This window comes from Glycine soja, chromosome 19 (genome assembly GCF_004193775.1).
Source record: "Glycine soja cultivar W05 chromosome 19, ASM419377v2, whole genome shotgun sequence".
Classification (NCBI taxonomy): Eukaryota; Viridiplantae; Streptophyta; class Magnoliopsida; order Fabales; family Fabaceae; genus Glycine; species Glycine soja.
The window spans coordinates 50,336,166-50,352,135 of NC_041020.1; the positions used below are offsets into that span (position 1 = coordinate 50,336,166).

A 15,970-nucleotide genomic window follows, 5' to 3' on the forward strand; every position below is an offset into this window, starting at 1 on the left:
TTTTCTATTACCAGTTCGCCCACCTTCATTGTTTTGGCATGGTTTAGGTTTTATATTTATTCACTTGTCCCTCTTTAATTTCTTTTTGTAGTGATTATTTGAAATTATGAAAGTTGTGTAACATGATTCTTGAATTTTTTTTATGTAGTGATTATTTGAAATTATGAAAGTTGTGTAGCATGATTCTTGAATTTTTTTTAGTTAGCTCTAAACATTTATGTTTATAACGGAAGAAAATAGAAATTATTTTTTTATAACTATATTCATGGGTCTTATAAATAGGGTAATTAGGAAAATATAAATGATTCTTTTAATTAAGGTAATTATAAATATTTATGCAGTAAAAAAATGGACTTTTTTTGCCAACAAGAGGAATTTTTTGGATATTTTACACATGGGGTAGTTTTTGAATTATTTACCGTCGTAATAGGGGTTAGTTAGGTTAGGAAAGAAGATAAGTGAGAAGCCATATGTTACGATTTTAGATTTTTTTTATAACTAAAGTTGTAAATAATTTTACGATTTTAGTGTAAATTTTTTTTTACGATTTTGAAATTGTAATCTTTTTGTTTTGTTTTTACCACTTTAAAGTTGTAAAAAAGTTTTTTTTTAAGTAAGACTTCAAAGTCATAATACCTATTTTTTTATTATTACGACTTTAAAGTCCTAAAAGCAAAAAAAAAGGTTATGACTTTAAAGTCATAAAAAAATTATACTGAAGTCGTAAAATTATTTACGATTTTAATTAAAAAAATAATTAAACTCATAACACTTTGTTACAACTTATTTTCTTTCAATAAATAATTCAAAAACTGTCTCATATGGAAAATACCGAAAAAAATACGCCTTGTTAGTAAAAAAGCCAAAAAATAAAAATTTATTTTAAACTTAAATATGTTTTTAGTACTTTAAATTTGAGTAATTATTTTTTTAGTCCTTAAAAATAATTTTTTTATTAGTCCCTCAAATTTTTGAAAAAAAATATTTTTAGTCCATCTTTGTTTAATGTGTTAATGGTTTCACAATCTGCAATAATATTTTTAATTGCCAAAATTTATTTTTTAATTTTTCTTTTGAAAAATGATTTATGGAGATTTTAGACCGCCAAAATATTTAACTTTTATGGTTTAATGGTCGTTTTTATATATTATATTGGTTTTAAAGAAAAAAAATAAAAAGATAGATGTAAAATTGTTGCAATTTTTTACATAATATAGTTGTTTGGCACAATTTTTTTTAAAAGATATTAAGTTTTAAAAAACATTTTTGACGGTGACAAATAAGAATAAATTGTAACACCATTAATGTAAAAAATGATAATGAGTAAAAGTAGCTTTTCCTAAATTTGAGAGACTAATAAAAATATATTCTTTTTTAAGGACTAAAAAAATAATTACTTAAATTTAAAAAACTAAAGATATATTTAAACTTTTATTTTATCTAAAACTTTATACGTATGTTTATGAAGATAACATTTACATAATTCAACAGTTGGATATGTTAGTTTTATAGTGTGTATTTGAAAAGGAGTGATTTTTTTTAAAAAAAACTTTCTTTTTGGTGAGTATAAAAAGAATCATAGTTTAGTCTTAAAAATAAATTAATTTAATTAAAAAATTTAAGGAAAATTTTGAATTCAGACAATATTGTTCTAATTTACTCAACTATTCTTATTGAAAAAATCATCATAATATCTTAAATTATATTACTTTCAAATGACAAGAAACTTAATTGTAATTGGTTAAAAAAACTTATTTGTAATTTGATTTATATTTTCCTGTTTTTATTCTGTAGTCCCTTCCTAACAGTGGAGCTGTGGAGGTTATAAAAAAATAGAAGAGAAAATTCAATAAAAACATATGCGGAATTGTGTAATTAGAGTTAAAATTAAATTTACATACAATTGCAAAAATAAATTAAAAAGTTAAATTTACAAAATAATTGTGTGAATAAAATTTCAGACAATAAAAGGGCCCAACCGGGTTCGAACCGGTGACCTCTTGATCTGCAGTCAAATGCTCTACCACTGAGCTATGGACCCATTTAATCATATGAACTGTCATTGAATATTAATATTCTGATATAAGGTAAGCATATTAACAAAGGAAAAAGATTAAATTAGTATTTTGATCCTATAAATTATTATTTAGGTACAATTTGATCATCTAATTTTTAAAATTAATTATTTTTTTAAATAATACATGTTGTGACGGTTTAAAATCATTTAATGACGATTTTAAACCATAATAAAATATAATTTCTGACTCTTTAGACCGAAAGATGATATTAATTTCATCGAAAGAATAAAAGGATCAAATTGAATTAAAAATATTAAAGATCAAATTAAAGTTAAATAATAAATTAGAGGACCAAAATATTAAAAAAAAAATAATTTATCCACTTCCGCAGGCAACTTCATGTAAATCAATGGCCAAACCAAAACTTGTGAAATCTAAGTAAAACTAAATCATTTTTAAAGATTACTACTACTATAATTAGTGTTAGCTTATTATTACTATTTAGAATGATTATTAGAAGGTATAATTTTTTTTACTGAAAAAAAAGTATGATGCAATACAAAAAGCAAAATAATGTAATTTAAATATCTAAAAAAGTATAATTTACACAAAAATATTTTCTTCACTTTACTTCATCTAGTCCATTTATTTGTCATCCCTCCGTCCAAAAACAAAGTTTGATAGGATTTTTATTGCAGTTTTTATCTCAATTTTTTTGGTAAATTTTATTGTTAACAAATTCATTTGGTACATTTTATTCTTTAACTTTTTTTGAAAAAAACTTACAAATTTTATCGTCCTTCGTTGAGTTGGCATGACAAGCTAAAATAATTATACTTTTATCCTTTTATTTTTTGGAAAATTTTACTCCATTTTTTTTGCCTTTTTACAAATTTTATTTTTTTTTGTGTATTTTATTCTCAACTTTTAAGTTTATGTCATATCAACTCAATGAAGGAAGGTAAATTTTATAAGCTTTTTTGAAAAGTTAGGACTGAAATGCACCAAATTAATTTGTTTGTGGTAGAATTTGTCAAAAATAATAAATAGTTGAGATAATAAATGTAATTAAGCCTTTATTTTATTGTAGAGTGCAATTTTTTTTTTAAAAAGAAATCATGTGTGATGTAAAGATAAATAAATTAACCAGAAAATTTATTCTCAAATAATTTCTCTCTCTTGCTAAAAAGTCCAACTCAGTTGAGTTTAATATATAAGTTATGATAAATTCTCTGTTATTTGTCTTTTGATTCTTATATATTAAAAAAAATTCTCACTCAAATAGTACATAAAATAGTTGTTTAAATGATTTTTAAAGTATTGCATTAAAAAATGATTTCTAAAATATTGAATATTCATCGATTTATTTCCTAAGTTAATGTATTTTAATAAATTTTAGAGATTAATTTGAAGAATTTTTTAAATATTTTTTTGACATAACTTTTTCTAATACTTTTAAAATTATTTAATTAGTTTTTCTTAATTAAAAAGAGATAATAATACTTCAAGAATTGAAACTATCAAAGTAATAATTTGTTTTTGGTGAATTTAGAATATATAACCCAAAGAGAAGGGCTAAACTATGATCTATTTAAGAGATTAGCTTTTACCAATATTTTTTTTATGCACACAACCTACATGATGTTCAAACCTCTTGACAATATGATTGATAGGGCCATCCATATAATGTTGGGTAGTTAACGGTTGTTTCAGTGTGATTTTGTAGGAGCAAGGTGATACAGAATAGAAGTTATGTGCCGATTAAAATGGTTGAATAAAAGAAGAAAGAATAGTATTTGTAGGAAAAGTTGGTTGGGTATTGGTGGCCTCCCTCTCTCGTCTCTGTGGCTGTGATTTACAGCAACAGCAGCATTGCCCATGTCTCCTTCATTCCTTTCCCTCTCTTGTTTCCTCCGCCCCTTCTCAATAAGAATAACTAACCTCTTTCTTTCTTTCTCTCTCTTCTCATTCACACATAAATCTCAATGTCTCTCTCCGTACCAAAGTTGGCTCGGCCTCTTCCTCTCCATCATCACAGTTCTTATGGCAGCCTCACCATGTCTTTCCACACATTCACTCCCTTCCTTGGATCCACTCACAAGCTTCGCTTCATTTCCCCCATTAAGCTCAATGCTCCTCGCTTTAATTCCTCTGTTGTATCTGTCTCCGATCTTTTCAAGAACAACAAACCCAAATCAACCACCAATCTGGTACCCCTTTTTTTTTCTTTTCATATCAACGTTTTTCCCTTTCCACAAGTAATTTATTGGGAAGAAGATTTGTTTATTTGTTCAGCACGACATGGGTTTCTGAGAATTAGATGAATAAAAAAATTGAACTTTCCTTTTAATTCAACCTACCCAATTAGTTTATGAGTAAATCGTATGTCGGCTCACTCTGTAAAGTGTTTTTACACTATCAACTAATTGGAAATTGCTATGTAGGATAATTTTGTTAACTTTTACAATAATCACCTTAAATGTCATTCCTAGTATGTATGTTTTTTTGATTGATTGACAATACATAGATTGTTACACTGACGGTACATAAAACTCAAAGTTTAGTTTATAAGTAAGCTTCATGATTCAATATTTTATTTCAAATGTGTAGATACTTCACAATATGATGGTATAGATTTTGTATTAACAGTTAGGAAAAAAGAGATCTTCTTATGCCATCTGCCCATTTAGCTTCAGATTTGTTGTCTTTTGTAAATAATAAGTGTTTGAGACTATTGTTTTTTGTTTGTATCTGTGTGTGCAGCTTATTACGAAAGAGGAAGGTTTGCAGCTCTATGAAGACATGGTATTAGGCAGGTCCTTTGAAGACATGTGTGCCCAGATGTATTATAGAGGCAAAATGTTTGGTTTTGTTCACTTGTACAATGGCCAAGAAGCTGTGTCAACTGGGTTCATCAACTTTCTCAAGAAAGAAGACTGTGTAGTGAGCACATACCGGGACCATGTTCATGCACTGAGTAAGGGGGTCCCCGCACGTGCTGTAATGAGTGAGCTCTTTGGGAAGGCCACAGGATGCTCCCGAGGTCAAGGTGGATCTATGCATATGTTCTCAAAGGAGCATAATTTGATTGGTGGGTTTGCTTTCATTGCTGAAGGAATCCCTGTGGCCACTGGGGCAGCATTTTCCAGCAAGTATAGAAGGGAGGTGCTGAAAGAGGCAGATTGTGATCATGTGACATTGGCGTTTTTTGGAGATGGAACATGTAACAATGGACAGTTCTATGAATGCCTAAACATGGCAGCTTTATGGAAATTGCCAATTGTGTTTGTGGTGGAAAACAATCTGTGGGCTATTGGGATGTCACATCTCAGGGCAACTTCAGATCCTCAGATATGGAAGAAAGGTCCGGCATTTGGAATGCCTGGGGTTCATGTTGATGGTATGGATGTTTTGAAGGTCCGAGAGGTGGCAAAGGAGGCTATCGAAAGGGCCAGACGAGGAGAGGGACCAACTTTAGTAGAATGCGAGACTTATAGATTTAGAGGACATTCATTGGCTGATCCTGATGAGCTTCGTGACCCTGGTGAGCGTTTACATTATGTTTTCTTTACTTATAATCTACTTCAGTTATGCTGTTAATTTTGGAGTAAACTAGATTTGAACCTGTGCATTGCACAGGGATCATTTTTTTTTTTTAATTACTTAGCATTTTTTTGTACATAGTATTTAATACCATTTTTTTTCTTCTGTAAAATTTCAGCATATATTTTACATGTTATATAGCAGCAAGTTATACCAAATATTTGACCTCAAAAGATTGAATTTCATGACAAATTTGTTTGACAGTAATCATCATTGCTGCAAACATTTAATTAATTCAAGCTACATATTGTCTGTTATAAGAAAGACTCCAAAGCATGCATATGAATAATGTATTAGTCAAATTCCTGTAGAAATTCCTCTAGAAATTATCATCCGAATTTATGTTTGGTTGATCCCTCAATTCTTCATCCAAATCTGTAGGAATTACGCATCCTTGAAGTTGTTGTTCCTTTGCATTTCTGATGGTGTCTTCAGTGGCACTATTCACAATCCTTATACATTAATTCTGCTATATGGTTTCCTGTGCATTAACTTTGTCGTTAACTTGGGAGCACTTTTCTCTGGATGTTAGTAGCAATGTTGTGCATAGTAAGAGTAAGATCATGGATTTGGATCACTGACTAGCTTGCATGTTGAAGGAATTGAACTCGTGTAGTGGTGCAATCTAAACCTGTTAATGGTGTAAAGATGCAACACTTAATAGTTTGGTAATGTAAATATGTATAACTGCATTATAAGCTTCAAGATCATGCCAACATGATAGAGACATCAAATTTTAATCAGTAAGTGAAGATTTCTCTAACCTAAATTACATTTTTTAAGCTCAAGCTATTTTCCTCAAATTTGGAATGATTGAAGAAAAAAAATGGTTGAGTTGGTTCAGTGTGAGACGCGTGTTCATCCCTTAGCTTCACTATACTACACTTTCTTGATTTGTTTTTCTGAAAAGAATCTTTTCTAAGCATTTTGACGGCAAGTGCAAAACATCACGGGGTCTGATATGAGGATAAAAAAAGCCAATGGTTTGATTATCATTTACAAACAATTTTCATAAACTGAAGTTTTGAATGCTTTTCATTTTTCTGATAGTTTGATATCAGATGTTTTAGCAAGGATATACTTTTGCCTGTCAATGTGATAGAAAATGTGAAAGTCAATTTAAGTAATTTCACCATGTTGATCTAATTCAAATTTCCCTGAAAAGATTTTAGTTGCTTAATTAATATGTAGGCTGATAAATCTAGCTAGGTTGTTCACCCTTTTAAAATGTCCTGCTAAATCTATAAATCTTCATTTTCTATGCATATTTAACTATGTTATTCTTACATCAATAGTATTATGGTTTCCCCAACTATTTTACTAATTTCAACTAGTCAGGATATTCGTGCCATGATCAAATGAGTCACATCTAGCCATAGTTTTCTTTACATCTTCTATTTGTTTCAACCAAGTTCATTATAAATTAATTATTATTCACCATCATCTGCTTGCGCTTTCACAGCTGAGAAGGCACATTATGCCGGTAGGGATCCCATCTCTGCACTGAAGAAATACATGATTGAGAACAAATTAGCCAGTGAACAAGAGTTGAAGACCATAGATAAGAAGATAGAGGAGGTTGTTGAGGATGCTGTTGAGTTTGCAGATGAGAGCCCTCATCCACCCCGCAGCCAGCTTCTAGAGAATGTCTTTGCTGATCCAAAAGGTTTTGGAATTGGACCTGACGGCAAGTACAGATGTGAGGACCCAAAATTCACGGAAGGCACGGCGCATGTCTAATGTTTTTTAAGTCTGACATCATGCATCTATCTGCTTGGAGTTTTCAGTTTTAGATTCATGTTCTTTTTCATATACTTACTAGAGATCAAACGTTACAGACAAAATATAAGGAGGATTTGTTCTTTAGGTTGAGTTTTGTTTTTCTTCTATTATATTTATTATTATCCATGGAACTAGTCAACAATGACAATTCCCAATCCTTCCTTTTAGTTGTCAGTTGTTGCAAATATGACAATCATCTATGCTTCTAGTGTACTTCTCTAATCTAATTTTTTAGATGATTTTGACCTTTCTACATTGTAAAGCCTGAATTCTAACACCACGGCATGCCCTCTTGGTACAGTAAGGGCTCTTCTAGTGTACTTCTTCACCGTGTTTCTTATGATTGAGACAGTAGATTTGCTCAGAATATTGTAGAAATCCATGAGGCATGATGATAGGAATGGGCCTAGAGATGTCCAAATAGATAGTTTAAATATCAGATGACCAGGTATTATCCTTTTTATATTATTCAGTTTTATTTTATATTTCTTACTTTTTTAAAATTTAAACAAACTGACTGTAAAAAAAAACAGAAAATTACTTATTTTATTATTATTTTTTAAATAAGCTTAAACAAAACGCCCAATATATGTTGTCTCAAAGCCTTGCAGGCCATCTAGGAAAGCAAGAACCATGGTTGAATCGAAATGGTAGATTGGTGGACATTAGGCAGAGTATGAGGCTCCTTTGTGACTAGTAAGGGTTTCTATGATCCAGACCAGCATCCGACTTTATCAGTAATCAAATTATAGAGATTTTGTACAAAAACGGATAAACTATTCATTTGGTCCTTATAATTTTCTCTACAAAAATTTAATCAAAGTTTTTCTAAACAGTTTTTTATGACAGTTTATTAGTTGTTACCGTTAAAAAAAATGAGTTTTATACCTCTAGAAAGTGTTCTCTAAAATTATTGATGAGAATCAAAACTTAACTTTTATTATGTAAGATGAGAATCAAAACTTAACTAATATTTTATTTTATATAAATATTAAAACTTAAAATGAGGGACAGGACCAAACCTTAATATTATTAACTCACACATATATACCAGGAAAAGAATGCTAGAAAAATATCCTTATTGGGATATAAATTCAAACTAGGCGAAGTGACCCGTACTTTGTACGACAAAAAAAGCAAAACAGCGGCCATATTTTAAATTTTAAATGCAAAGAGAAGAAAAATAAAACTGAGTGCAGCAGAGCACAATAAGTGGACTTCTTGGTTTGGAGGCTGGAGCTGGACAGATTTATTATATCTATTGATAATAAAAGAAAAAGACCAACAAGAACTAGTAGCTTCAACAATGCTGACAACTTTCCATACCACAGTGGCAGTGTTTAATTTTGATATCTATAGTTCGACACGGGTTTCTAACATGTTTTGCAGCATGCCTGATGTGCTTGCAGAAGTTATCATGCAAAGTGGCGTCAATATACAAGTGATGGTTTGGACTTAGCCAGCATTATTGTTTAAATAAAAGTTAATTATCCAAATAACAACATTCGTATATTCTACAGCGAAATGCACGATAAATGAGTTTTGGAAGTAAACGAGCTATGAGCGAACTTTACCAAACAAACATTAATCTCTCAAAAATGATTTACAAAATAAAAATACAAAAATTAGGAAGTGGCTAATGAGGAACAAAGACCGTTTCACACATCATGCTCTTTATATAAGCGTGCTATCTTGGCCTCTGGGGTGGCAAATCTGAATAATACACTTGCTTATTCTTTTGTTTATGCAAATCGCACAATGGAACTGTATGTTAACTTCCCGAGCACCAAAAAGGCAAAAATAGTAAGAATGAAGATGTAATACTTATCAGACAAAATTAAAAAAAAAGTAGAACAAAAAAAAAAAGAATGTGAAGAGACGATATAAACGGATATTACAACTTCAGAGCAACTATTGCTTCTGATTTAAAATCAACTCGCAGACCCAATACACGCCTAACCTCTGCTGGAGTTAATCTCCAGGTCATAGGTCCAGAGTTCTCACCCCAGAAATCTAGAATCTCAGAAACCTTTTCTAAATTTAGAATTGTTGCCATTTGAGTAAGACGTGCAAACTTGTCTCTAACAGTTCTCTGTGTCATGACACTGAAACGGCTTACCAAAGCTCTAGCATCTCGGTCAAGCTGAAGACCACCTAGCTGACTAAATCTTTTCTGCATCATAATGACTTCTAGCCTTTTCACAATGAAGTCAATAATCAAATGAACAAACGTGTCATAATTGTTAGCAGTCATTAGTGGCTGCAGCCATGCCACATTTGACTCAACGGCATAGAGAAGTCTCTGAACCCATGGGTCATTCACCTCATTATCTGCATACTCAGCCTCTGAAAGCTCATAGCTGATTGTTCCTACACTGTCTAATAACGGTCTAATGCGAGGTGTAATGGTTGCCACAAGTTGTTCTATGCCAGCATTCAAAGCTTGCTTGAAAGCATTGCTACTATCTGCCAACTCAGTCAAACAAGATTTTACCTTTTCTCGATCAGCTGGTGCAGGAAATACCTGCATAAAGTAATTCAGTCAGTTAATTATGCAATTTTAAAATGATATATATTATTATATAGGCAAAGCAAAGTGCCATAAATAAAAATATGAGCTATAGTTTATGATTCCACGGAGGACAAACCGACAAAGAGCTATATAAATTGAAAAATAATTCTTCTTCTTCTTCAAAAAAAGAAATCTGGAACTTTATTCCAGCTACATTCTTACATTTAAAAGTGAAGGGGGAGCAGTTGATGAAGCAAAAGACAAACATGCCACATATTTAATTAGCAAACTTGCGCCTCTGAATAAACATCTAGTGTAAAATGGAAAAAAACCTTCCCAATCACATCAAGACTTTAATATTTTACTAATCTCTACCAATACAAAGGAAACACAGTTCTTTACTATATGGATACATAGAACTATAGATTTCATAATGAGAGGAGATGAATCAGAGTTCTTTCTGGGGTCATAAGAATCAGGGCATTAAGCATGTAAGTACTTAGTTCATGAAGTGAAATCAATTCATCAGCATTATAATTTTTTAATTTCTAAACAATACTTCAAATGCATTCCTCGAATCAATCAATCATCTCCATGTTTATGTTAAACAAAATAATAGCTACAAATTTGACCATGTATTCATCACAACGATAAGGGGAATTTCATCAATACTTCGAGCATTAAGCACTTAAGTCCATAGTTCATACAGTGAAATCATCAATACTACAATTTTTTAATTTCTATACCAAACTTCAAGCACATCCCTCTATCAAACATCTCCATATTTATGTCAACCAAAGGATTGCTACAAATTTGACCATGTATTCACCCAGCATTCAGGGGAATTAGATCACTACTTAGAGCATTCAGAACCACATCCTGCACAAATTAAACAACACAAACTCCACCCACATGCTAATGCCAAAAACAATTGCTCTATCGATTTTCAATAAAAATCAAAATTCGCTTATGAAGTTATGATTAATCCATACACTAGCAATCTCAAATTACCTTCTAATGGGACCCCAGGCACAACATGATAGGGCAACGGTGCACCAACCATACTTACTGCTACAATTATTTTCATAATTCAAAATTTAATGAATTTCATCAGTCAGTATAACTGTAAGATACAAAAAAAATATACCACTCACCTCAGCACACTGTTCTTCAATTTCATGTTTTAGCTTCAGAACATATTCACTGCTAACATCCATATTATTCAAAGCTGTTGCAATTTCGGTCCCTGTTTTTTGCACGCCAACACCACCAAAGAACAACTTTGCACCAAGGTTTGGCTCTCTAGTTTTGTGCTGCAAAGCTTCATGATATTCATTACCGAGCAAACTACTAGCACCACTCAAAACTGCGACAACAGAACTGATATTGGAAGTGGATATTGCCCTCCGCAGGCAACTCTGCAATACATAAAACACATCATCCACCATAGAAGAAGTAAGGCTGTCAGGCATGTGTTCATCGATCTTTATCGCCTTCCTAACATTCTCCACCATGAAAAATCCCTCCAAAATGACGTAAAAGCCGGTTAAATCCTGTGCCACCTTGCTGAAACTGCCACTTCGGAAAGCCTTGGTGGCGCGAGGAAGCAATTCGGGGTCAACAGAAGTAAGTGCTTTGATCTTGGAAATCATGAACTCAGTGTAATCCTCACCAAGCTGCATAAGGGAGAGAATCTCTTCCAAATACAACTCAACCTCCCGTGGGTCAGGACCCTCAGGACCTCCTCCAACAGCAAGCAAATTGGTGTTGTGTGCATTTATCTCAGAGGACAACTTAGCCAACTGCCTATACTCCATGTACTTGTTCAAAATCACCGAACCGCGAGAATCACACTCCTCCTGAAGCTCACAGATGGCATACACAATACCATCCTCCCCACAAAGACCACTCAAGATCTCACTATTCTCCTCAATTGCCAACACAATGTCCTTAAACAAATTGGTCAAACACCTAACAAAATTCACATTCTGCTGATCCATCATCTCTACCAACTGCTCAAACTCCATTCTCGACCTCATTGCAACCACCTTCTTCAAGTACCCAACATACACCTGCAAACCCTCCTCCTCCACACCCAGTGGTGTGAAGAGCCGAATGAATCTGAAGAATGATGGATCAAGGTTGAGCATTGTGGCACAAGCTTTTTTTAACTCTTCAATATATACCAAGTTTAATACATATGCACTTTCAGTTTGTAAATTTTTTTTACATTGTCATCCAATTAGTAAAATCAAGGTATGTATTATGACTAGTAAACTCATAGTGCATATACTATTTATTCTTATAGATCCATGAGTGAACCTGAGAATGGCGGGGTGGTCGCGCTGATCGACGGCGGCGGAGAGCTTCTTCCTTACAATTCCTTCCAACTGCTTCTTGGCAGCCAACAAGCGATCCCTCTGAAGCTGATCGGAGCCGGAATCCTTGTACTGGGCGTCGATCTGGAGGAAAGTCTGGACGTAGAGGGCGGCGGACTCGTAGTCCTCGGCCTCGAGGGCGCGGTGGACGCCTTCGAGGGAGTTGGCGCGTTCGACGATGGCGTCGATGCGGAGGAGCGTGTTGCGGACGCGCGACTGGGCTAGATCAAGCTCGCGGACCTTGCGGCTGACCTGGTCGGCGAGGTCGGAGGTGGAGGCGACGTTGGAGAGCATGTAGTCGGCGTCGGAGTTGACGATGTCGAGGACGTCGGAGGAGCGCTGGAGCTGGAGGAGGTGGCGGTCGAGGTCGGTGCGCTGCGACAGAAGCTCGTCGAGTTCAACGTCCACCGCTCTCTGGTGAGCGATGCATTCGTGAAGGAGGCGCGTCATGGCGCCAACGTCGGTGAGGGAGCGAACGTATTCGACGGCCTCCGCCGTGCCGAAATCGATTGAGCCACAGACGTTGCTCCCGTTTTCTTCGTCCGCGACATTTCCGTTCGCCTCTGGAGTAGCCCCCATCATCAATCGCGGAAGCTACAATCACATTCAGATCAGATCTGAAACAACAACTAAAAAGGGACGAACGTTTTTATTTGAGTGTGAATTACACTCTATAACTAATGATTAGGGGCATTTTATTTCATCCCCAAAGTACACGGTAAAAAAAAAAATAGACGCTTTGGAAGTAAAATTTTCTGACGTTATTTTCATTGCTCAGTCTTTCTATATTCTTTGTTCGCATTTTTCTTTATTTGTTTCTAAAATAGTGAAAATAATGACCAACCGTTAATCTCATTCAGAAGAGGTGGCACTAAAAATCCTCGCTATCTGAGCTCCTTCTGCTTCAGATGGTGAAGATAAGAGGATGGGGAATTTATCGGTGGCTAGTGACTGACTATTAGAGATTTGTTGCAGGGGGAGGATCAGTGGAGTGAGAGAATGAAACATTTTTACTTCTGAGTTGCAGTATTGGACAAGTCTTAACATATTTAATGATTCCTTTGTAGCTGGGAATTTTTATTTGGCAGCAATCTAATTTGTATGGAAAGGAGTACCGGAACTCTGTCAATCATTGCAGGCATGTGGATGCCATCAAAGGAAGTTCAAGATTAATTGCTGCTATCAGAAATGTTTTGGAATGTCAATATCATCAACATCTACCCAGAATCTAATAGGTGTGTGGATGGCCTTGCGAAACCAGCTTTGATGATTTTTTATTCTCTGGGAGTTGTTTCTCCTAGATTTGTTTCTGTAAGGCCTCGCCCAGTATAAAAAAAGAAAAAGAAAATAATGGAAGAGAGAAGGTTCTACACTTTTACACTTCAAAAATTGAGAAAAGCATCTCCTATTTTTGTTACAAATTATTATTATTATCTTTATATTTTCAGTTGACTTCATCTTAAAAATCATGTGTTACGACTTACATGTATACTTACTTATACAAGAATATGTAAAAAAAGTATTTTTATAAATTAAATATATTAATATCTTAAGTTCCTTAAGAATTGAATTTGTTTTATATAAAAAAATTCTATTTTGTTCTTTATATGCATAGTCAATTAAAATTAGACTAATGAATATATTACCTAAGAGAGAGAATAAAAGTTTCAAACTAATAAAAGAAATTTAAAAATAATTAAGAATAATTTAAAACAAAATGTATTAATTAAGAACAAAATCAATATTAGCGCATATAAATGGAATTATTTTATTTGAAGAAAGAAAAGAAAGATAAAGTTGAATGGATAGATTGAGTTGTAACCTGTAGCTAGCAGCCTCATTACTCTTTAAGGGGAAACATGGCATTGGCAGCTAATGCTACTCCCTCTCTGGCCTTCGCTTCTTCCTCCTTACTGAACCACAATCCCCAATTTGGTGCTGCTCCCAAACGATTCGTTTCTTCTTCTTCTTCTTCTTTGTGCCTTGCCGCGGGGCTCAGCTCCAAGGCTAGGGCCTTCAGTTTCTCTGCCTCGGCTGCGGCCCTTGACGGAGAAGAACTCGCGGTGGAAGAAACGTGGAAGCTAGCGAGACCAACCGAAGTGTACGTCTGCAACCTTCCACGAAGCTGTGACACGGAGCAACTACTTCATATGTTCAACCCTCACGGAACCGTTCTCTCTGCCCAGGTTTATTGCTTATTTAACATCCTACTATCTTCTGTTTTCTTGTTCTTTTGTTTATCCCTCGTGATTTCTCTTTTTCAGGTTTGCCGGAGTGCGGAAACTGGTGAAAGTAGAGGGAGTGCTTATGTCACAATGGCTTCTATTAACTCGGCAAGAAAAGCAATTGCGGCATTGGATGCATCGGTTAGTCACTCCCACTCCCTGCTTCTATTTCGTTCATATCTTCTGGCTGCTGTTTTATCTGAAATTTCGGTTTTTTACGACTCAAGGATTTTGGTGGGCGTGAAGTGCGGGTTAGATTTTCAGCTGAGATGAATCCCAAGAGAAGGAATCTTGAAACAATGAACTCATCACCCAAGAGAGTTATATACTATGAAGGTCCTCATAAGTTGTATGTTGGCAATCTTTCCAGGAGTGCGGGGCCTCAAGACTTGAAACAACTTTTTGGTAGATTTGGTATTGTAGCTAGTGTAAGGGTGTTGCAAGATTTGAGGAAAGGGAATCGCAGGGTCTATGCGTTTGTCTCTTATCATTCAGAGTCAGAACGTGATGCAGCAATGTCGCTCAATGGAACAGTATAATCTGCCTCTGCCATTTTCCATTTTTCTGCTTCTTATTTCTTTTGCTTGAGTTGTGTCTGATACCCGGTCTGGTCTGGTCTATCTTGCAGGAATTTTTTGGTCGTGTGCTAGTGATTAGAGAGGGTGTAGAGAGAGAGGACTGAGACCTAACTGGATATTCATATTTTCCATAGAGATTGTTGCAATTTTGATTGTTTTGGGAGGATGCTCTCTGTTCTGGCTTTTGGGGGGCTTATAGGCTCCTTTGACCAAACTAAGCTTGATGCAAGAACATTCCTGAGCTAGAAAATGTCAGCAAGCAGAGTTGACCTACTTTGAAAAGTCCATTAAAATTGCAATCAGCAATGTCTCTGTATATTTGAAATTTGAAACATGCTTTTCTGAGTGACAAAGTATTCAACTTAAGGTCAAGAACAAAGACTGCCAGACCTGATAAGGAACTTCTCTTCCATTGTTTTTACATATCTATAAATATTTAAATCTACTGTTGACAAGAAAAAAGTAATGTGAGAAAGATTATTGAGCCAACTTTTTACCACTGTTGTTAAGTTTTCAAACTAATTCATTGTCTTATGTTGTTTTTGACGGCGTGGCTTGGAGAACCTGCCTTTTTTTTTTCAAGCATGTCTGCATGTTTTTCTGACTCTAATCTTCAGCAAGATAATTTAGGGTTGTCTGTTTTATAATTATGTAAGATTAACTTTGAACTATTGTACTTACAAATTACAATTTGTCCCCGAATTAGTCAATCACAAATTTTATATTAAAACGTGTGATATAGTAAGAAATTGATTATTAAAATTTGCAAACAGGTTGCTGCCAACTTCATACCTCATCTTAGATCATTCCAAGTCCTTATTTTCTATATATATATAAAGCAAGTCCTTATACTGTTCTTAAGGATTGCAATGCT

At 34.0% G+C, this 15,970-nt stretch overlaps 3 protein-coding genes and 1 non-coding gene across 6 annotated transcripts; 2 read left to right on the top strand and 2 right to left on the bottom strand.

Annotated features, from left to right (window-relative positions):
- Positions 1-1,969: 1,969 nt before the first annotated feature.
- Positions 1,970-2,041, bottom strand: TRNAC-GCA. Its single transcript has one exon. It is a non-coding gene; the product is annotated as a tRNA-Cys (tRNA).
- Positions 2,042-3,723: 1,682 nt separating this feature from the next.
- On the top strand, positions 3,724-7,656 carry LOC114397949 (pyruvate dehydrogenase E1 component subunit alpha-3, chloroplastic-like). Its single transcript, XM_028360030.1, has 3 exons — positions 3,724-4,228; positions 4,782-5,562; positions 7,084-7,656. The coding sequence occupies exons 1-3, from the start codon at positions 4,004-4,006 to the stop codon at positions 7,359-7,361; spliced, it is 1,284 nt and encodes a 427-aa protein (XP_028215831.1). The 5' UTR covers positions 3,724-4,003; the 3' UTR covers positions 7,362-7,656.
- Positions 7,657-9,059: 1,403 nt separating this feature from the next.
- On the bottom strand, positions 9,060-14,238 carry LOC114400286 (conserved oligomeric Golgi complex subunit 4). 2 transcript variants are annotated; one of them, XM_028362658.1, is made up of 4 exons: positions 14,116-14,238; positions 12,238-12,887; positions 11,070-12,036; positions 9,060-9,927 (listed from the first exon to the last, which is right to left on the bottom strand). In XM_028362658.1, the coding sequence occupies exons 2-4, from the start codon at positions 12,873-12,875 to the stop codon at positions 9,298-9,300; spliced, it is 2,235 nt and encodes a 744-aa protein (XP_028218459.1). In that variant the 5' UTR covers positions 12,876-12,887; positions 14,116-14,238; the 3' UTR covers positions 9,060-9,297. The 2 variants fall into 2 exon arrangements, with proteins under 2 accessions (XP_028218459.1, XP_028218458.1); XM_028362657.1 differs by lacking the exon at positions 14,116-14,238 and adding an exon at positions 13,138-13,616.
- LOC114400287 (RNA-binding protein CP33, chloroplastic-like) lies at positions 14,124-15,592 on the top strand. 2 transcript variants are annotated; one of them, XM_028362660.1, is made up of 4 exons: positions 14,124-14,479; positions 14,558-14,659; positions 14,746-15,051; positions 15,147-15,592. In XM_028362660.1, exons 1-4 carry the CDS (start codon positions 14,153-14,155, stop codon positions 15,198-15,200), a joined length of 789 nt encoding a protein of 262 aa, XP_028218461.1. In that variant the 5' UTR covers positions 14,124-14,152; the 3' UTR covers positions 15,201-15,592. The 2 variants fall into 2 exon arrangements, with proteins under 2 accessions (XP_028218461.1, XP_028218460.1); XM_028362659.1 differs by having other exon boundaries at positions 14,124-14,659.
- The last annotated feature ends 378 nt before the right edge of the window (positions 15,593-15,970 follow it).